Here is a 21,899-nt window from a genome sequence, read left to right as displayed (position 1 = left end):
GTTCCGATTTGAACCCATTACCCCTTGTCCTATCATTGGTTGTCACCGAGAAGAGCCTGGCTCCATCCTCGTGACACTCACCCTTTACATATATATATAAACATTAATAAGGTCACCCCTCAGTCTCCTCCAAGCTAAAGAGACCCAGCTCCCTCAGCCTTTCTTCATAAGGGAGGTGCTCCAGTCCCTTAATCATGTTTGTTGCCCTGTGCTGCACCCTCTCCAGCAGTTCCCTGTCCTTCTGGAACTGAGGGGCCCAGAACTAGACACAATATTCCAGATGTGGTCTCACCAGGGCGGAGTAAAGGGGAAGGAGGACCTCTCTGGACCTACTAACCACCCCAGGATGCCATTGGCCTTCCTGGCCATAAGGACACAGTGCTGGCTCATGGTCATCCTGCCGTTCACCAGGACCCCCGCTCCCTTTCCCCCACGCCGCTCTCCAACACGTCGCTCCCCAGCTTATACCGGAACCCGGGGCCCGGTTGCCCGCGCGCGGAGGGGCCGTACCCACAGTGCCTTGCGCCGCCTCCGGGGCGGGGCCATGTAACGTCAGCGCCGTGGGGGCTGGCGGGCGGGTGTCGAGGGGCAAATGCCGGCGGCGGCCCCGCTCGGCCTGACGCGGAAGGGGGCGGGCGCGGCCGCCGATTTCTGCGTGGCGATCTGAGACCTCGTGTGGAGGCCGGCGGCAGCGGGGATGGAGCGCGGCGGTGACCCGCGAGGGACCGGCTGCTGAGCGAGGGCCTCTGCCTGCGGTGAGGGAGCGAGGCGGCCCAGCGCACCGGCGGGCGGGGGCGCGGGCCCTGCGGCGGGAGGGCCGGGCCGCGGCGGAGCCGCAGCGCCGAGTCACGGCGGGGTGAGGGCGGCGGCCTGTGCCGGAGCAGGCCTGGCCGGGCGGGTGCAGCCGTGGCCCGGGCCGCGAGTGGGGCACCCAGGGGGCGTTCCGGGTTCCCTCTTGAGGAGGCGGTGAGGCGGGCTGGGCTGGGGCCGGGTCTGCGGGAGGCCAGGGGAGCGGCAGGAGTCGTGTCTTCATGTTTGTGCTCATAGCCCCTGATTTTTTCCGTCCTTCGGGGACTCCAAACACGTACGTTTAAGACATGCAGGCTGGTGTTGGTTAAGCGTCCGTAGACCCTGATTCTGAGCCCCTTACAGGGAAGTGGATGTGCAGAAGTCAGCTTCACCAGCTTTAGTTTGCAGTGGCAGTGTCTGGTTTGGAAGACCAGAATCGCGCTGACAGTGACATTTTACTGTCGAAGGTTTTCCTGCATTTTTGAAACTCCTTCACTGTGAAGGCCTGAAATTGACAGACTGCCACTGTATTCTGGTCCTGTCTCTAGCACGATAGTTTAAAGTCTGCGGTTTGTTTGTACACCAGGCTTTCTTTCAGTAATGCAGCTCTTCAGGCTTTATCTCCAAAGTACTTGTTTTGAAATTGGTGGGGATGGAAAACTAATTCTGAATACACCTACTACTCCACTCTTAGTCAGCCGGTTGCTTGTGAATGCTGTCCTTTGTTTACAGCTTAGTGATGGAGAGAACTGCCTATAAAATTTTAGATGGTAATAGAATGCAGGCCAAATTGTACATAGCTTTTAAGTCATATATGGATGATGATGTGACTCAAATCATCATTCATATAATTTAAAAAAAATGTGTTAACTGTTTCCAGCTTTAGCTAAAGTCATGGAAGAGTTGTCTAAAGACTATTTAAGTGGATAATCACATGAAAGAAAGGTGGTATTTTTAGTTTTAAAAAAAACAAGCTGCTTATATTTAACCTGTTCTGCAGCCCCTTTTTTTTTCTTTGTCAGTATTTTCACTTTTCTCTGTTAATACATGGGAAATTGAAAGAAGAATTTGCTGAAGGGGATGAAATTGAATTATTTTTTAAAAAGCTCTGGATTACTGAGTAGTCTTAAGTTTGTCTTAATGCTACGTTAGGGTTGTAATCGTGTGATTGACTGCCCTACTGATACCTGTGTTCTGTGCTTCCATGACCTGTAAACTCTCCTCTTCTGCTTGAGCATACCCAACAGATCCCTATTTAACCACACAGGCCTCCTGGCTCCCTTCCTTGACTTCCTACGTGTGGGGATGCTCTGATCCTGAGCTTGGAAGAAGCAATCTCTGAATGCAATCCAGCTATCTTGGGCCCCTTTACATTCAAGCAGCCTTGCCCATGGGATTTCCCCCCGCAATTGCTTGAAAAGGCCAAAGTTAGCCCTACTAAAGTCCAGGGTTGCAATTCTACTTATTGCCCTGGTCCTACCACACGAGATGCTGAACTCCACCATCTCATGGTCACTGCAACCCCGGCAGCCCTCAACCTTTACTGCTTCGACCAGACCCTCCTTGTTAGTGAGGATGAGATCCAGCAGTGCACCTCTCCTAGTCGGCTCCTCCACCATCTGCATGAGGAAGTTATCATCAACGCACTGGAGGAACCTCCTGGACTGTGGCTGGCTGGCTGAATGGTCCTTCCAGCAAACATCAAGGAAGTTAAAGTCCCCCACAACAACCAGGGCCTGAGACTGTGAGGCCACTCTCAACTGCCCATAGAAGGCCTCATCAACTTCCTCAGCCTGATCTGGTTGCCTGTAATAGATACCTACAACACTATCACCCCTGCCAGCCTGCCCCTTAATTCTGACCCATGCGCTCTTAACTTGCTCTGCTCCTGGGCAGAATTTAGTACATTGTAGCTGCTCTCTCACATAGAGAGCAACTCCACCACCACGCCTGGCTGGCCTGTCTTTCCTGAAAAGGGCGTAGCCATCCATGACCACATTCTAGTCATGTGAACTGTCCCACCATGTTTCTGTAATTGCCACTAGATCGTAACCTTCTGATCAAACACAGGATTCTAACTCCTCCTGCTTATTCCCCATGCTGCATGCATTGGTGTGCTGGCATTTCAGGGAGCATGCCGAGCACACTGATTTCTGTCTCAGAGTACAGGAGGCCACCTGGTCCTCATCGGTTCTAGAATGCTGCTCCACTGGGACAAGCCCAGCTTCAACCCCATCCCCCTTCGAACCTAGTTTAAAGCTCTCCGAATGGGCCCAGCTAATTCCTGCCCCAGCCTCCTTTTGCCCCTGCGAGATAAACCGTTCCCGCGTATCACTGTCCGGACTGGAGTCTTCTAAATCCAGCCATCAAAAAATCCAAAGCCCTGCCTGTAGCACCAGCCTTGGAGCCAGTCATTTACAGTCTGAATTTTCCTGTTCCATCTCACATCGTCACTTGAAGATGGAAGGAGTGAAGAGAAGATCACTTGAGCCCCTGAGTCCTTCACCATCCTTCCCAAGGCCTTGAAATCTTTCTTCATTCCCCTCAGACTACAGGAAGCAGCTTCCTCCCCATCTGTCTGGAAGACCAGCAGCGGATAGTAGTCTGTCGGGTGCACCAGTTTGGGGAGCTCTCTAGCGATATCCTTGATCCGGGCACCAGGTAGACTGCAAACTTCCCTATAATGAAGGTTAACCCTGCATATTGGGCCCTCTGTTCCTCTCAGGAGGGAATTTCCTATTACAATTACCCTTCTTTCCTTCTTATTGGAGGCAGTCTTGAGTTGTGGAGTCAACTGCTTCTTCCTAAGTGACCTTGCAGGCAGGTCTGGCACCACCTCCTCACCTACCTCTTCTTCAGGATCCAGGGCCTCAAACCTGTTATGTAGGGGCACCTGGGGAAGCAAAGCAGGTGGGGAGGGGGGCTGCCCATGACGCCGGACTGGAATACACTTCCATCCTTCATCATCTTTTCGGTCCCCTACCTCTGCCTGACAGTGATGGGGTAGGGGCTGTTTCAGGACTTCCCCTTCTGCCTGAGGGGGCAGGGGGTCCATCTCCTTTTGGGGGGTACCTCCCTGGGGCCTTTGTGACTGGCACGCCAGGGTGTTACTCCACCAGTCGATCTCCCTTTTGCACTCCCTGATGGTACTCAATCTCTCAACCTCTTCCTTAAGTTTCAGCACCATGCTGAGCAGATCTTGCACCTGCTCACACCTCACACAGGTGGAGTGCTGGCCTCCCTCCCCCGGCAGCAGCAGGCTCTGGCACTCCCTGCAGCCGGAGACCTGAACAGCCACCGTTCAGGGCAAAACCTCAGTCTGCGTTGCCAGCTTTAGCTTTAGTTAAAGTCATGAAAGAGTTGTCTAAAGGCTATTTAAGTGGATAATCACGTGAGTTGAGTTAGGGCAGCAGTTTATTATTTTTTGGTTGTCATTAACAGATACAAAACTTGTTTCCCTAAAATTGTTATACAATCAATTAAATGTTTAATCAGTTTAAAATATTTTCTTCTTTGCAGTATAGTTGAAATTACAAGTATTAATAAAATATCAAGTAGTATATAGACTGACTGTTGTTTATTGGAAGAAGAAACCTATGCAAATTATGTTTTCTTGATTCATCTCAGAGATTATTTCTCCCAAATAGTGCAATTAGATAACTTCTCTGGTCAGTTTTCTTGGGTAGTTCATGATTATTTTCTTAACATAGTTTTCTCACTGTGCTGAGACTAAGCAGCTCTTTGTTGCCTACTTGTTAATACTTACCTTTCCCAAAGCTGCAAGGGTCAGTGTGTAATAAGGAAATAAAACACAAAACAAAATTCCTCCCCAAAAACAAAGGAAAAAGAAGTCCCAACAACACGCTAAGCAGACTTGGATATGAAAATGGCTGAAGGATTTATTTAGATTATTGCTTTAATTTTTGTTCTTTTTTAAAGATTTCTAAAATGTGAATTTAGCCCATTTTGTTGTTTAGAGATGGAAGTGTCAGGGGCTTTTATTGTGGGGCAGTTCTGTCAGTCCAAAAAGTTTAATCATGTCTGTAAAGTCAAGTCTTACTTCAGGATTCTTAACAGCATAGTTTTGCAGAGGAGGGCATGATTCACAAACTTATCACAGGTGTTGTGGCATACTGTTTTGCTAAGTGAAATGTACTGGAAGAAACAATGGGAACTGGCAGGCTGACAGAATGGTAAAAGTTCATAATTGAACTGGCCATTAATATTTTGATGGAGATAGCAGCTTTCGGTTTATACTTGCCACTGAGTTGTGCATTCAGATTGAGGTGGGATATACTGTTGCCCAGATGATTTTTTCAACATGCTGTGGCTCTCACTCAGTTTTGTCCAGTACTGTCTTTGATATCTCTTTCATAGTTCGGTAACTTTCTTGATGACAATTTTTTCAGATGTAATTATGATGTCGAAAATACAGAGTAAGGCAAGGAAATGTCTAGCTGGTTGGTTCTTCAAGTGGTTTACCTGAAGTATCCAAGATTTCTAGAAATGTAACTTTTCCAAATTGCTTTGGTCATCTTTATATGAGAACACCTGAAGAAGAACAACAAAAGTCTATAGTATTCAAAAAATTACGGAGGTACCCAAGATAGGAAAGCCAGAAGCATGGTGACTGTCTTCATGACTAGTTTTTAAGCACAGGAAGAACTGCAGACTAGTCTGCTTGCTTTTAGATTCCTGAAAAGAAGTCTGGAACAAAAGCTATTTCTAAGCATCTAGAATATAATAGCTGAGTAAAAGACAGCTTTGGTTTGTCAATGACAGACTGTTGAAATAATCTAACTTATTTCACTGATAGGCCTGCTATATACGAGAGGATCAGCTGATGTCTTATATTTGGTCTTTAATAGGACTTTTGATTCTGTTTCTCAGGATGTTTTTGCTGGGGAAGAACAGTTGGGAACAGCTGCTGTTGTGATTAAGAGGCCAGTCACTTGTCAACTACTCTTGATTATTTTTTGCAGTTTCCATAGTGAAATAATGTACTTACTGAAACTTAAGGCACAAAGCTAGGAGGTATTGCAGATGTTTTTGAGTGTGGTAGTGAAAATCAAAATGTCTTGAAGATTCAGAAGCTTGTGGAAGGGAAAAGGATACAAATGAGTGGTGTGACTGTGCTTAAGCAGGAGTACCAGCTATGAAAATACAGGATAGAGAACAATATTGTGTTTTGTAGTGGGAAGTAATTTAGAGAGCATAATAAGCTGAACACATGAAGGGAGCATCATGCAGGTTATACTTCTGTTTATACATTTCCATAAGGCATGTGAAGCGATGTTTACCCTCAGTTAGGCCTTCTCAGGCACTGGGTGGGACACTGCGTGGGTGGACCAATTATTAATACTGACTGGACCAATTATTAATACGTTAGTCTGCAAAATGAACAGTCTGCTGGTAAAATGCTTTCTTGCAAAGTTTGAAAATAAAAAAACTGTGGTACAGCCTCATCTGGGATTTCTGATTAAAGGGCTATTGGAGTCCACTTCAGTGAGACCAAAGTTCCTTCTTCACAGATATGCACTACTCTTTTTAGCCTTTCCTTAAGAATATAATATACAAATGTTAAATTGGTGCTATATAAAAGCTCTAAGAAAGTGTGTGGTGTTTTGTTCTCTGATGTTTCATTTAGTAACTTGAGTATTTCTTTGCCAGGCAGAGTAGTTTAGTTAATTTGTAATGTAGATTGTCATGAATGTAGTTAGTCTTGAGGCTGGCAAGGTAATTTAATGCTGTTGATAGCAGGGTGTCTCCAAGAAAATTAAGTATGAACTTTCTTTGTGGTGTTTGCGAAGAGTTATTAGCTGAGTTTGGATTCTACAGAGGCTTTCATGTCAGAAGTTTGAAATGTATGGCCCTTATGGGGGTTGCCAAACTCTTCCATTCACAAAATGAAAAGCTTACGGATTTTGTCTGTGTCTGAAACAAAGCAAGAAAATTGTGAGCCTACACAAGAGCATGTCTTGGTCGTTTCCATTGCCAGTGTTTCAGCTTTTGATGATCTTTGTCTTAATCTGTATCCATACTCTTCAGAAATAGGGTATGCTGATAGATACTCTTCCCTTCAGAGTGAGGAATTTTGTTACTTTTAGTCATTGCTTCATAGAAGCATGTTCTAAGCTGTTGAACGTTGTGCAGTACAAGAGAAGTCTTCTGAAATAGTTCATTGATCTCAGAATAACATTCTTTAGGGGTTCAGGAATTACAGCCAGCTGATACTAGGGAGCCATGTGCTAATCTTGAGGAGCCTGTCTAAATAAAATGAAGAAACAGGATCATTGGTAATGAACTTACCTTTGAGCTAACGGCCAGGATCAGAGGCAAATGCTGCTTGCCACAGAAAGGTGCAGGCTTTATTTACTGCAGTAGTATATGTTAATGTCTGATAACAAGTAGTTCTAGTAGCATGGGTCCCAAATATGACTGTCCTGTTAGGCAGGACTTAGTTCATAATGAGAGCTCCTCTCAAGCATTGTATTTCTCACTGTGTCATTTTTTTTCCACTTAAGCTCTTAGTGTTGAGAACTAGTTTTAAGTGGTCTCTGTGTAAAATATTTGAACTATAATTTTGAAAATGTATATGCCTTATTTCAAAATAACTATTTGTCATTAGTCTTATAAGAATTTGGCATCTCATTCTTTATTTTGAGATTAAAATAGGAACCAGGTGAAGAACAAAAAAAATGGAGTTTACTTTGATAACTGCAAAGTTGCTTTGGGGTTTGAAAATTAGTTAAGTTATGGAAGGACTAAATTCCTTCTCTATTTTAGCATTTTCAGTACATTTTTATAGTCTTTTTGGAAGTTCCCTTATGGTGTGGAACATCTGGCACAAAAAATTTTCACCTTTTGTTTTGATAGCAGCTCTTTAGGTGTGACTGTAGTAAAAAAATTGTATAGGTGTGACTACTGTATAATAGGTGTGTATACTGTATTTTTTTTTTTTTGTTCACATAGCATAAGGTGTGGCTATAATAGGCACTTAAAGCTACATATGGCAGAAAGCACTGCCTTAACAAAGGCGATAAGTAATATTTCTTTTCCATTCATTTTTTCTGTTTTAATTTGCTGCTATACTATAAACATAAAAGGCACTGTTTTCTGAGGAAACAAGGATGGTACAATACAATAGAGAAGTGATTGAGAAATAGGTTAGATATATCCTACATTCATGATTTACAAATGATCTAGCCAAAATGTACAGGCACATAGTAAGGGGATGCTTTGACCTAACAGATATGCTAATAATTTGAGAAACACATTAGGTGAAAGGCAGAAGATAAAAAGTGCATATGTGATCTTTGATAAGAAACAGGAAGGTAACTTGACCTATTTTCAGAATATGGTATGCTCTGCGTAGAACAGCCAGTATGGTGTAAACAGACTCCTACCTCTTTTTGGAAATTAAATGTGAAAGGTGCAAAATGGGGGAAACAATGCGTCAGGGAACAAAATCACAGAATAATTCTCCTGTGTGACCTCAATGAAATACTGGCATCACGAACTCTGGAATTTGGTAATGAAAATAAGACACTTTTCACTGCTTCATGCCCTCATACGTAACAGATCTGCTTCCACGATGTACTGAGAGATTAGTAAAGTAAACGGTGCACTTTTACAAATTCTGAGGGGATCTAAAAGTAAATTGAGGGAAATTTTAGTAGTAGCATTTCTTCTAAGTCTCTGAAGTTCCAGTGAAAAGCAAAAGCACTGAAAATACAACTGGGGAAGCCACAGCAAAAGCTATTTCAGTTAAATCAAACCAACTAAAATGGCAGTTTTGTTGGAGAAGCAAATTAACCTGACCAGAGTAATAAACTTGGGGTTTTTATGTGTGAAATGTCTGTGGTAAAACAATGGTTATTAAAAAGGCCAGAAGCCATTTAACTAGCAATGTAACAAGTCAGTGAAATTTTCTCTAATAGATTTGTGCAGCTTACTGGCCATCTGCATAATAGCATGCCAGTATGAAAGACATATGAACTTTCTAGGCATTTCCAGCTGTCTTGACAATAACATAGAGAAACTAAACCCAGAAGGATGACCAAAGCAAAAACGTGTTATGGCAAGACTAATAACAAATTAATTGGGACCTTTGTTTCTCTGGGGAAAAATAGAAGAGGGTCAGGAAGATGAATTAGCTAGCATGTTCACACTTATTACTTTAAATTTCAAACCTAAAAGACGTACATCACGAGTAGACTAACATACACTTTGCTGTGTTTCTATGCTCTGTTAACTGAGCACAGAATTTAAATGCATAGTTGAGGAATGGTCCGTTTTAAAAATTGCTCATTGGCTTTGCAGAAGTGTTTAAACTAAACACATAACCTGTGTCTAAATTAGTTGATTTATTCTAGAAGAAAGAAAAGACCAGAAGAGATTTGCTTTTCAAATTTATACTGGACTTACAAGCTTGGTTTACAGTCTTATTCAATGACAGAGATTTGGTTTCTGGATCTGTTGTATATCAAGAAGATGAAGAGGTATTGTCCTAATTGTTGCTAGAAATTGCAAAATTGGAATGAAATAACATTTTGACTTCTGCAGAGGACTTTAAAACACCTTGCCGAAAATCTTATTCTTCATCTGATCAGAGTTCTTGTCATGTGAAGTAAAGTATATTAGTATGTTTAAAAATGTCTGTTAAACAACTCTTCTCTGCATAAATATCTTCTAGAGATTTTAATGTAATTAAATGTCTTTTTTTCTTACAGTTTGGATCTGTGTTCTTAAGTGAGCTGGGCTGTGTGGCTGGAGTGAACATTCAATAATGAGTGGTGCAGCTTTGGGCATTGAGATAGTATTTGTCTTTTTTCTGGCCTTATTCCTACTTCATCGGTATGGAGACTTCAAGAAACAGCATAGGCTGGTGATTGTAGCAACATTATTGGCTTGGTATCTCTGCTTTCTTATTGTATTTATACTGCCTCTGGATGTCAGTACGGTAAGAAATTTGCGAGATTTTCTGCTTAGTTGCGTAAAATGTGTATGATATTTTTTTTTAGTTAAAATTACGACAGTATCTTAAACAAGAAAGAATTTTTCTGAATAGTATTTTACTATTACTATTGTTACCTTTTTGCATGACAGTGTCTGTGTTTGCAATTAATTTTATTTTTTGTTGATCTCATCAGATAAAAAAATATTTCAAATGCTTTAAAATTTCATTATTTGTTTATAGAAATTTTTTATCTGCTTAGGCAACATAAAACCACTGCAAGTTTATTTACTTGTCCTGCAGGTTGCATGCTGTTTTGAGGGTTTATTAGTGTAATTGCTCCCATATGTTAACCTGGAATACAGGAAATGTCTTTAAAAATGGGACTTATGGTATTTAGATAAATGTTGTACCTTTTTCTGGTCACTGATATAAGATTAATTGTCTTTTAGACTATTTACAATCGGTGCAAACTTGCTGTTAACTCCAGCCCTGCAGAAAGTAATGGCTCTGATGGTACTCTTGTTCCAAGGTATCAGCTATATGTTTTCTTCTTTAGCCTGTTTCTAAAGAAGTATTTCTGATTTTCTTTTTTTAAATGGTAGGAGTGTAATATCTTTTTAAGGCTAATAAGCTAATAAAGCTTATAAGTTTCTTGTGTGATATGATGGTTTAAGATTGTAAGCATACAGGAAGGTGAGGGAGAAGAAGTGAAGACAAGTGCATCTGCATCTATCAGTAGTAATTTATACAGTAGTTCTAGCTGATTACCTAATCTTAGGTAAATACACAATTTGAAAACTATTCCATAGCCTTTCAGTTTACCTATAGTTTCAGAACATGCTGGTGGATGTCGTACTATATGTGACTTGAGTATGTCAAATAGAAATATCAATTTAAGTAGTAAGCCAGCAGGTACTGTGGTGGTGCTACTCAGATCTTAAAACTTTGTTTGAAACCTTTGGTCACTCTACATGTGATGCTATGGTATTTGATAATTTTGAAAATATTTATGTGATGTACATAAAAACTCACCACTCAAGCTTAACTAGTTTGATCTTGGAAAACACCAATTATTTCTCAATACATACTCTTATTAAATTGACTTCATTGCCCCTTGACTCACCGTTGTTTCATTACCTAGACAAGTGTGGGTTGAAAAAACCTGAACTGTCATAGTGTGGATGAGCACTTTGTCTTTTGGTCTCTTTAAACTAAAAGGCTCTCATAGCTTTTCTGGTCTTCTGAAGCAAACACTACCTGTCAGAAAAGTTTTGGCTCAACAAATGAAAGTGTATATAAGCCTGACTAAAACCAGCTGGGTGACAGAGGAAACAAGTAATATATTTTTTTTTTACCACTAAATGCTCTGGGTATTAGAGCTGGGTGATGGAGTTCCTAAATATATTTTAAAAACCTGCTGCTCTTGGTAAAGCTGAATGGTCTTCTGTTTACAGAAATGTTTTTATTTGCATGAAAAAAGTATATCCTGCCCAAAGAGAAGACTTGTTACCTTAAATTGCTTAATTGCTTATTTCTCTTGAGTCTTTGAGCTACTGTTTTTTTCTCTAAGAAAGCTGTCTTGTCCAGGTACGTTATTTGCAGAACGGAGAATGATAAATATTTTTAAAGGGTGGTTTGATTTATTTTCTTCTGAGATGCTTGATGGTTGAGTACGTATTCAAATAGTAGTGTATTACTTCTATGCTATTTTCAAAGACCTTTCTAGATAGGGGAATTTATAGAAAATATTTTGTACTCTTTTCATTACAACTAACAATAAGTTCTGTACATTGTTGCAGCAAGCAAAAATGTTTCAAACCATGGAGTTATATTCCTGATGGAATTATGCCAATTTTCTGGCGTGTTGTGTATTGGACATCGCAGTTTTTAACATGGTAAGTAAGGCAAAAGCATGTAGCAAAGACTATAATATAGATATATATAACATCTGAACAGTCATGGCATACTCTTTAAGAATATATGTAACTATTCCACACAGCTACCTAATTATATGTTATTTGTTAGTGAAATTTCTCTAATAATTACTGTGCTTTATTGAGTATACTTTTTTTTTTTTTTACACCTTTTCAGGTGGCAACCATGTACTCTTGGTTAACTTTTGTAGTTGAAACTGAGTAATTTACACATAGAGGTGTTTATGGATAGATTATCTGAAAAACGATTTTAGGCAATGGATCACCAAAGTAATTCCACAAAAAAAATCGGGTAATTTTTGAGAACTCTTTAAATTATTTAGTTTTGTGTGGAATCCTATATAAAGCTATAGATACAGCTACAACAAACACATTGTCCATGCTTTTGGGCTAGATTGATGTGTGGTTTCTTATCAACCTAGCATCAAATAATGATTTTTGTAGCTCAGTCAAGAATATCAGGGTTGATAGCAAGTTCTTCGTTAACAAAGATTTTTCTTATTAAAGTCAGCTTGTTTAATGCTTGCCTTCAGACTAGTAGATGAAGAATAAAACCATGTAACTGGCTAATTTTGGTAGTCTTGGTAGTCTTTAGCTTGAACACCCCTGTCTCAGCATCCTGCCACTGCTAAACTATTTTTTGTTTTGTTTTGTTTGGCTGATGTGGTTTGGCTTTGTTTGCTTTGCTCCTAGGATTCTGCTACCTTTCATGCAATCATATGCCAGATCAGGAGGATTCTCCATTACTGGAAAAATTAAAACTGCATTGATTGAGAACGCAATTTATTATGGCACTTACTTGCTGATTTTTGGAGCGTTTTTAATATATGTGGCTGTAAACCCAAACTTCAATTTACAATGGTAAGAATAATGTAAGCACTTGGATGAGTTCTTAAGAAATGTCCCAGGTGATCTCTTTTGTAGATGAAATGAGTCTTTTTAAAAACAAACAAACAACAAAAAAAAAGGAAACTATTTTAGTTAATGATTTTTTTTTCTAGACAGTTGGAAATTTTTGTTAATTTTTTTATGGAAAGGGACATTTTTAATGTTTATAGAAATTTGTCTCTTGGTTTTCTGATTTTGATAAGTAGGGGAGAGGAATCCTCTTACATTTGCAATACATTGGGTGTTTTATCCCCACAAAAGCATTTGCAAAGTTAGTAGAAACTTTCTCAGCGTTTTCAAAGTAACATCTTTCCAAAAATCTGAGTCAGTATTTCCTGTTCAGTGCTTCTGTCTCCTGTAGATGCTATTTAAAGGCCATAAGGTGAGTTAAAAGAATTGGTATTCAGAACATTGCTAACAGTCTTTCATACTATATACAGCAGTAAACACTGTCATGTAGTGCCTAGTTGCTTTCAATTTTCACTTCTGAATACAAATCCTGCGTTCTGAGGCTTTTTCTTACAGTGACTGGCAGTATGGTATTTTGACCTGATTTTCAATAAGTTTGCTGAATTCGTGTTGTTTCCTAGAGGAACATGCTCCTTTGAGAACAGTTTTGTCTCCACTTCAGAAAGGGCAGAAACATGAGATTGTGGCAGATGATACAAAGTCTGTTCCTGTAAACATGGAAGCCGTATTGTTGTGTAGATACTTAGAATCATAGGATCATTTAGGTTGCAAAAGACCTTTAAGATCAAGTCCAGTTGTTAACCTAACACTGCCAAGTCCACCACTAAACCATCTCCCGAAGTGCCACATCTACATATCTTTTAAACACTTGCAGGGATGGTGACTCCACCCTGGACAGCCTGTTCCACTGCTTAAATACACTTTCTGTGAAGAAGTTTTTCCTGATACCCAATCTAAACCTCCTCTGGTGCAACTTGAGACCATTTCCTCTTGTCCTGTTGCTCAGTACTTGGGAGACCAACACCCTCCATGCTACAACCTCCTTTCAGGTAGTTGCAGACAGTGATAAGGTCTCCCCTCAGCCTCCTTTTTTCCAGGCTAAACAGCCCCGGTTCCCTCAGCTGCTCCTCATCAGACTTGTGCTCCAGACCTCTCACCAACTTTGTTGCCCTTCTCTGAACCCTCTCCAACACCTCAATATCTTTCCTGTAGTGAGGGACCCAAAACTGAACACAAGATTCAAGGTGGGGCCTCACCAGTGCTGAGTACAGGGGGACAATCACTTCCCCAGTCCTGCCAGCCACACTACTGCTGAGACAAGCCAGGATGCTGTTGGCCTTCTTGGCCACCTGGGCACACTGCTGGCTCATGTTCAGCTGCTGTCAGTCAACACCCCCAGATCCTTTTCCAACAGGCAGATTTCCAGCCACTCTTCCCCAAGCCTGTAGCGCTGCCTGGGGTTGTTGTGACCCAAGTGCAAGACTTCAGGGTTGATTTCTTGCAGGTGTGGTACGAGGATGCTGTTTATTTGGGGTGTGCTTGTTTGTTTTTGCTCTTGTTTTTTTTTCTTAGGAACCAACTTCAGACTATTGGGATAGCTGCTGCAAACACGTGGGGTCTCTTTCTTCTTGTGTTGCTTTTGGGTTATGGATTGGTGGAAATTCCCCGTTCTCACTGGAATGGAGCCAAGAGGGGTTATCTACTCATGAAGACCTATTTCAAAGCTGCCAAACTAATGACTGAAAAAGCAGATGCAGAGGAGAATTTAGAGGATATTATGGAGGTAAGTAACTAGCTTGCACTATGAAGTGAAGGCTGCTGTTATTCATCTCTGAATCTCCTCGTGTTGGGCACTTGTGGCAAGAAAACATAAATGTTGTGAACTTACTGTGAAGTACCAGTAAATTAAGAGAATCATCATAGTGTGCCACTTGATGACACTCAATGTCTAAAAATCAAGGGAAGTCGTCCCTGGTGTGAAGAACTTGGCAACTTGGTAGCCATGGCAACTTGGTATCTCCAAGACTGTCAATGTTTAAGGGGCATTTGGACAGTGCCCTTAATATAAATCATATGTTTTTAGTCAGCCCTGAAGTGGTGAGGCAATTGGACTAGATGATCATTGTAGATAACTTCCAACTGAACTATTCTGATCTGTTCTATTCTACAAAACATACCTTGTGCCTTGAACACCCTTCTATTGTTTAAAAACACAAAGTTTTAGTGGAGACACCAGTTCTGGAGCCAGGTATTGACATCCTGCGCTCGCCTGTTCCTTCCAAATTCTCCCCACGTTACTGGGAGGATTGAGGAAAACACTAACTGATGCTCCTGATTTTCTAGCATTCTTCCCAGGACTCTGAAATCTTTTTGACATTTCATTAAATTTATCCCTGCCCAACTCTCCAGCCTGTTGTAGTAAGCTATTTAGTCTTGTGACATCCCTAATTTAAGTCCCAGGAAGGCAGTAAACTTCCCTGAAAAGAGGGTCTTATACTAGACTGTTGTCTTGTGCTGGATTGTCCTTTAAGTCAGGTAGGGTGACTGACAGATTCTGAGATTATATCATACACAACATAAATACATTATATTGTTAATGTATGATAAAACCTTGTTTCAAGGTTTAGCACTTCATACAACCATAGAATAGAACCATCATAGAATAGTTTGGGTTGGAAGGGACCTTCAAAGCTCATCTAGTCCAACCTCCCTGCCATGATTAGAAATATCTTCAACTAGATCAGGTTGCTCAGAGCCCTGTCCAGCCTGGCCTGGAATGTCTCCACGGTTGAGGCATCTACCATCTCTCTGGGCAACCTGTTCCAGTATTTTACTATCCTCATTGTAAAAAAATTTCTTCCTTGTGTCTGCCTTGGATTTCCTCTTTTCTAGTTTTAAAACCATCACCCCTTGTCATTAAAAGGCCCTGCTAAAAAGTCTGTCTGATCTTTCTTATAAGCCCCTGTTAAACACTGAACGGCCGCAGTAAGGTCTTCTCATAGCCTTCTCTTCCCCAGGCTGAACAACCCCAACTCTCTCAGCCTGTCCCCACAGCAGAGCTGTCCCAGCTCTCTGATAATTTCTGTGGCCTCCTCAGGCCCTTCTCCAACAGGTCCATGTCTTTCCTGTGCTGAGGGCTCCAGAGCTGGACATGGGACTCCAGGTGGGGTCTCACCAAGGCGGAGCAGAGGGGCAGAATCATGTTCCTCAGCCTGCTGGACACGCTGCTTTTGATGCAGCTCAAGATATGAATGGCTTTCTGGGCTGCAAGCACACGCTGCTGACTCGTGTCCAATCTTTCGTCCACCAGCACCCCCAGATCCTTCTCCGCAGGGCTGCTCTGAATCCCTTCATCCCCCAGCCTGTGTTGTTACCAGGGGTTGTCCTGACCCAGGTGCAGGATGCTGCACTTGGCCTTGTTGAACCTTAGGAGTTTCCCCTGGGCCCACTTCTCAAGCTTTTCCAGGTCCCTTTGGGTGACATCTTGTCCCTCAGGAGTGTCAGTCCACAAACTTTTGTGTCAGTCTTGGTGTCATATGCAAACTTGCCGAAGGTGCGCTCAATCTCAGTATCCATGACATTGAGGAAGATATTGAACAGTACTGGTCCTTCACATTTATTTATCCACTTTTTTTTCCTTTCAGTCTAGAAACAATTGCACTATACTTTAGAAATTCTGGCCAATATTTTGTTTTCGGCCTTCACAGGAACACTGAAATGTGTGAAAATATTGAAAAATTCGTAAGAATGCCTATGCTGACTCTGAGAACTTGATTGTAAATATTATGAGTGACTACTGTGTCGAATAAGTCACATTTGTCTCTCACCCACTTTAGTTTAGGCTTTTGTTTTCTTCCCTTATCAGAGATTCCGAAGACACAAGAAAGTGTAATACTTGAGGATGCATCCCAGTTGTTTTTTCCAGTACAGGGCTCTACTTGACAGGCCTGATTATGTTAGGATTGGTACCCTTAAGACATTCTTGTGGAATTTTGTTTGCTTGTTTGTTTTTCATAATCCCACTACAGAATGAAAAGTTGTTTGCCATAGACTAAATAGATCTCTTGTGATCATTCCTTCAGAAGATTCAGAGGGCATCTAGAATTACTGGCATTCCTTTATTAGAACACCCTTTTACATGTTGAAGGACTATCTATATCCAGTTAGCCTTCTGTGTCACACCACACAAACACAATTCTTCTGTCTGCCTAATCATCCTGTTTCACAAGATTTCTAAGCTTTTACAATTATTTCTGTCCTCCAGAGTCTAGAACTGACGTAATTTTTCCTAAGTGCCCTTTGTAACAATAACAAAAAAGCATCAAAAGGATCTCTGGATTGCCAGTAGGATGAAAAATAAAACCTAGTTCTCACTAAGCCTGATAAACTGCTAGCGTCAGTTCTGACACAACTTATCTAGCTGTTAGGTAACATCTTTTTAGTATTTAAATGCCAAATGGTGTCAGAAATGATCTATGTGCAGATAAATGCGAGGAAGATACAAAGCTGCTTAAAGCAATAAAAGTGAAACTAAATGAGGTAAGATGGAAGCTCCTCCTCTTTACCTACAACTAAAACAAGGAAGTATTTTTCGTTTCAGCATTCATACATAGAAACCAGTCCTCCAGATCTTCGCAGAGTAATGTTTGCACACTAACATGTGTGGTGTTGTTTGTTGTTTTTTTTAAAGTATAATGTTCCCTATAAGTAATACTGCAATTATCTATTATTAGTTGTCTAGTAAAGCTGTGGCTTTTAGGAAATTCTATTGTTTTTAAGCTCTGATGATTATCTTTTCCATTGGGAGGGCTGCAACTCTTATCTGACCCTGTTAAATTTTTTAATCTATTTAACATAATGAAACAGCTCTTACATGTTTTTTTTTTATCTCAACAGGAAGTCCGTAAAGTAAGTGAGAGTATCAAGTATAACCACCCTTTGAGAAAATGTGTTGATACAATACTGAAAAAGGTAACAAATTGCTCATCTTCAGCCGTAATTGGGAGGGGGTACTTCCGTATCTACTGAATACTTGTACGTTGCTTTCTTTTCCTCTTAACGTAAAATCTAATTGGCATCTTCTGAATTTCTGACCAGACTTTGGGTTCACATTCTTTGTGGAATACTTTCTTATGTTGTATCTAGTTGTCTGCTGTACTTTAACATACATAGCATTTTAGAAAAACCTATGCTAAGAGTGAGCTTTTCAGCTGCATGAAGTGCCCCAAATATTTACAAATACTTAAGAAGAACACATTCTGATCCTTTGTCTTCCAGTTAATTTTCCCTTTTCATTCTAGTGTCCTACTGAGTACCAGGAAAGAATGGGTAGGAACATGGACGATTATGAAGATTTTGATGAAAGACAGAACAATTACCCAAGTGAAAAAAGTTTGGTCAAACTTCATAAGCAGGTATAGTAATAAATGAGAGGATGCCTCACTTATGGTAGTGTAATTAGAATAAATGCTAGTCAAACAAACATTTTTAAATGCACTTTACATGAGTTGCTGAGTATATTGGGGTTTGGGATTGCTACTTAAAATAAACTTTTCTTAGTGAAAGAAAACACAGAAATTTAATATCCCAAGTGATGTTGTAAAAGTGTTCTTGTTGTATTGTATCTTCACAGTGTTTTACCTGTGAGTAAACCTTGTATTGATTGATAGACAGTGCATTCTAAAGAAATAGTATTAGAAGTGTGGTATTTACTAAGATGCAACCAAAAAAAAGTGACATATTGGAAAAAGTAATTGCTGCAGTTAGATTGTGATGAAAGAACTGTGCAACTCAGCAGTCATGTATATAGTCCTCTTATGATTTATATATTTAGAGAATTAACTGCCTGTGTTTGTGGGTATGCAGGATTCATCTTTGTAACTCGGTAATGTAGACATTTTGAAGGGATTTTGGAAGTTTTTTTGTCTCATTTTTTGAAACAAGTGTGTTGTAACCATGTTATCTTGGAATTTATTATAGGTAATCTATTCAGTACAGAGACATCGTCGTACACAGGTCCAGTGGCAAATTCTTTTAGAACAAGCATTTTATCTAGAAGATGTGGCAAAAAATGAAACCAGTGCAACTCGACAGTTTGTTCATACCTTTCATTCCCAGGAACCAGAGAATAAAATTTTTCAGTATTTCTACACACCAACTGTTGGTAAGTGTTGTCATGCGCATTTTGAATACGTAAAGGAACAAGTGGTGCTGTTTTGTAAGAAGACCCAATTGGTTTATGTAAAATGTTCAGTTACAATAGAGGGAACCAAATATGTATTTTAATGCATTTATATAACGGAATAGCCATCAGGTTTTGATTTATGTATTTGACCATAAGCTTAAGTTTTTTTACAAATTTAATAGCAGTTACATGTTATAGTAGCAATAGCAAACTTTCAAGCCTTAGAAGAAGGAAGAAAAATAGCATTAAATTAAATTATTGAATCATGGCTACCTTCTACATTTGTGGGATATTCTTGAGGTGGCACCACTCTTCCAATAAATCAAAGAGGAAGGGACTCTTCATCTGTCATGTACCAAACATGAGGAGATGCAGCTGCTTGTCCATCTTTCTAGAAAGTGTCTTCTCCTAATCATGTTTTAACTTCTAACTTGTTGTGCACCAGTAATGAGTTATTTCCAGGGTAGGGCAATATAATTATTGGAATAGCCCTGAAATTAAGTGTGTGACCCAGCCTTGATTTTAAGGGTGTGCGTGCAAGAAATTCATAACACTTTCTGTGAGGGAGTTCTGTTTCTGGTTGTGTAATCTTCATTAATCCATTCCGGATGTGTGTGTGTTTGTTTTTTCCAGAGTGGTACTGGGAGTGTCTTCTACGACCATGGTTTTACAGGGTGCTTGCAGTTGTTTTGGCCACGTTTTCTGTAATTGTTGTGTGGTCAGAGTGCACATTTTTCAGCACAAAACCAGTTTTATCACTGTTTGCGGTTTTCATTCAGCTGGCAGAAAAAACATATAATTATATATACATAGAGGTAAGTTTGAGATAATTGCTCAATAAAAATATATTCAGATAGATTTTTATTACAATAATAGTAGACCAGATTGATGTAAAAATATATCTCTGAATAATCTGTCTGTTTTCAGATGGTCTCTGAAATACATAATACCAAACTTTGTTTCTGTGTCTGCCTTTTGCCACTTCTTACAACTTTCCAATATGCAGATACTCAGTTGAGCTGAGTATGATGTGTAATTTGTGAAACATTAGCTTGGAGCTTAGTTTTTTAGACTTTGTGTCTAATCAACCATGTACGTGACCTCTCTTTACTGAGCGGGAATTTGCTGCTCACCAGAAGTCCAGTCACAGGTGTGGCTAGCGTATACGTGCAGAAACTTATCAGTAAAGGAATGGAGCTGAAAATTTCTGATATAATAACAAAATAGGTTGAGTTGAAAACACTGTTTCTATCACTTTTTGTGAGAAGAAATGTCAAACCAGTCAGTAATTATTAAGACAATTACAACGATTTCATTTACATAAAAAAAAAGTAAACACTCCTAGGGTCAGTTGTGTTAGCTTATATGAAGTGCAGAATGTTAGAAGTATCATTCTCAACTTAAACAACTGGAAACTTTTCTCAGAGCTGGTGGTGTTGTCTCATCTCAAAATGAAAAATTAGATGGCAGTCTACCTGTTACATGTACAAATTATGTCTTGAATAGATTAAAACCTTTAGCAGAGTTCTGCATTCAAATAACTTTTTTTTTTCCCCCCCTAGATGGCCTGTTTTCTTACGATCTTTTTCCTAAGTATTTGTGTTTACTCTACCGTCTTCAGGATCCGTGTATTTAACTATTATTACCTAGCTTCACATCATCAGACAGATGCGTACAGTCTCCTTTTCAGTGGCATGTGAGTATGTGGCATATACTCTGCACAGTTTCTGTCAAATAGTCAATTGAAAGTGTCCATGAAACCTTCATTTATATTCTTCCATTTATAGACATATGGGTATAAATCCTAATGACTGTACATGATTATTCTGTGATATATCCAGCTATGATTTTTTAATATTTTAGTGCAAGAAATTCTTTAAATTGTTGCCACTTGCATTTGTGCAGGTTATTTTGCCGTCTTACTCCACCATTATGCTTGAACTTTTTGGGCTTGACCCATATGGATGCAACAATCTCTCACAAAAAAACTCAGCCAACTGCTTATACATCTGTAAGTACAGAAAATTTGATTTTGAGGCTTATCTATGGTTTGGAGAATAGGCAATATGTTTTTAAATACTTTCTGTAGTAAGATTCAGATATTCAAATCTTTCCAGTACTATTAAATAGGGTAGAAATACTTACTTATAGACCAGGCATTTGGCAATGGCTACTAGCCACACAGGTGTCATCGATAGGTCACTTTTTCCATTTTGGTCTCTTTATCCCAAGAAAGTAGAGTACTATGCTGAAGAGTTCAGATTGTGCTTTATACCCTAATAGCTTTAGCTTCCACCTGCTTTAGCGTATGAGGCATTGTTACAGGTTGGGAGCAAACCGAACTTGCCATTTGAAACTACTGAGTTTGGTTTTACTGAACAAGTTTCTCTAGGAAACCGTGTTACATCTCACACCTTTGCTGTTAGCGAGTACATTCTTACTGTTGTCCAGGGACTCCTTTCACAGCAGATTAAAAGAGTCACCAGATTTGCACTGGTTCTGGATTAGGTGAGACAAGAAGATCTAGCATTTTAGAAATCTCAAAGTGGATACACTGTTAGAGGCAGCCTTTGTATCTGGGCATTTTGGGTCAACTGTCTGCATCAGGTCTGTGATGATAATACTTACCTATGTTTCAGTAACTGTAAAAGGCTGTGTATTTGTGTGTTGTGAACTGCAAACAGCGAGGTGGCACAATCTTTATGCATATATTTAGAGTACATCTGATTAGAGATTGTTCTTACGTATTTGTTTTTTTTTTTTTTTTTCAGATAATGGGATCCATGAGGGTGCTGTCTTTTATTGCAGATGGTTTCTATATATATTACCCAATGCTTGTTGTCATTCTTTGTATTGCCACATACTTCAGGTAAGAGATTTGCAAGACAGAGCCTCCATGTTTCTTTGCATTAATAATAATATTAGTTTCAGCAATCAGGAAGAGATTCACTTCTCATCTTGCAGCAGTGGAGTTGTGACATATTAATAAAAATACAAAACTAAAACAATAATGAAATTTATGAACAATAATGAAATTACATATTTTAAGAATATTGATTGTATGAACTCATAACTGAGTGTTTGAGCTTTTTTTTCCCTGTTAAACTTCAGTCATAGATTTTAAGGTCTGATCTGCTCAAACTTTGGAGCCACAAACATTTGGATTCGGCTTTTG

General features: G+C 39.9%; 1 protein-coding gene across 1 annotated transcript in view; it reads left to right on the top strand.

The window, feature by feature from the left end:
- The first annotated feature begins 547 nt into the window (after nucleotides 1–547).
- Nucleotides 548–21,899, top strand: part of LMBRD2 (LMBR1 domain containing 2) — a 38,327-nt gene continuing 16,975 nt past the window's right edge. Inside the window, exons 1-13 of the mRNA XM_065047558.1 lie at nucleotides 548–755; nucleotides 9,522–9,751; nucleotides 10,198–10,277; nucleotides 11,548–11,643; nucleotides 12,376–12,543; nucleotides 14,113–14,323; nucleotides 17,437–17,511; nucleotides 17,841–17,954; nucleotides 18,520–18,703; nucleotides 19,358–19,539; nucleotides 20,287–20,420; nucleotides 20,630–20,735; nucleotides 21,496–21,593. Coding sequence (XP_064903630.1) covers nucleotides 9,578–9,751; nucleotides 10,198–10,277; nucleotides 11,548–11,643; nucleotides 12,376–12,543; nucleotides 14,113–14,323; nucleotides 17,437–17,511; nucleotides 17,841–17,954; nucleotides 18,520–18,703; nucleotides 19,358–19,539; nucleotides 20,287–20,420; nucleotides 20,630–20,735; nucleotides 21,496–21,593 — 1,622 coding nt within the window. The 5' untranslated portion in view covers nucleotides 548–755; nucleotides 9,522–9,577. The remainder of the gene's footprint in view (nucleotides 756–9,521; nucleotides 9,752–10,197; nucleotides 10,278–11,547; nucleotides 11,644–12,375; nucleotides 12,544–14,112; nucleotides 14,324–17,436; nucleotides 17,512–17,840; nucleotides 17,955–18,519; nucleotides 18,704–19,357; nucleotides 19,540–20,286; nucleotides 20,421–20,629; nucleotides 20,736–21,495; nucleotides 21,594–21,899) is intronic.

This window comes from Columba livia, chromosome Z, assembly GCF_036013475.1.
Source record: "Columba livia isolate bColLiv1 breed racing homer chromosome Z, bColLiv1.pat.W.v2, whole genome shotgun sequence".
NCBI lineage: Eukaryota > Metazoa > Chordata > Aves > Columbiformes > Columbidae > Columba > Columba livia.
Note: the sequence above shows the minus strand (reverse complement) of the source record. Positions and strands in the feature narration are given on the sequence as shown.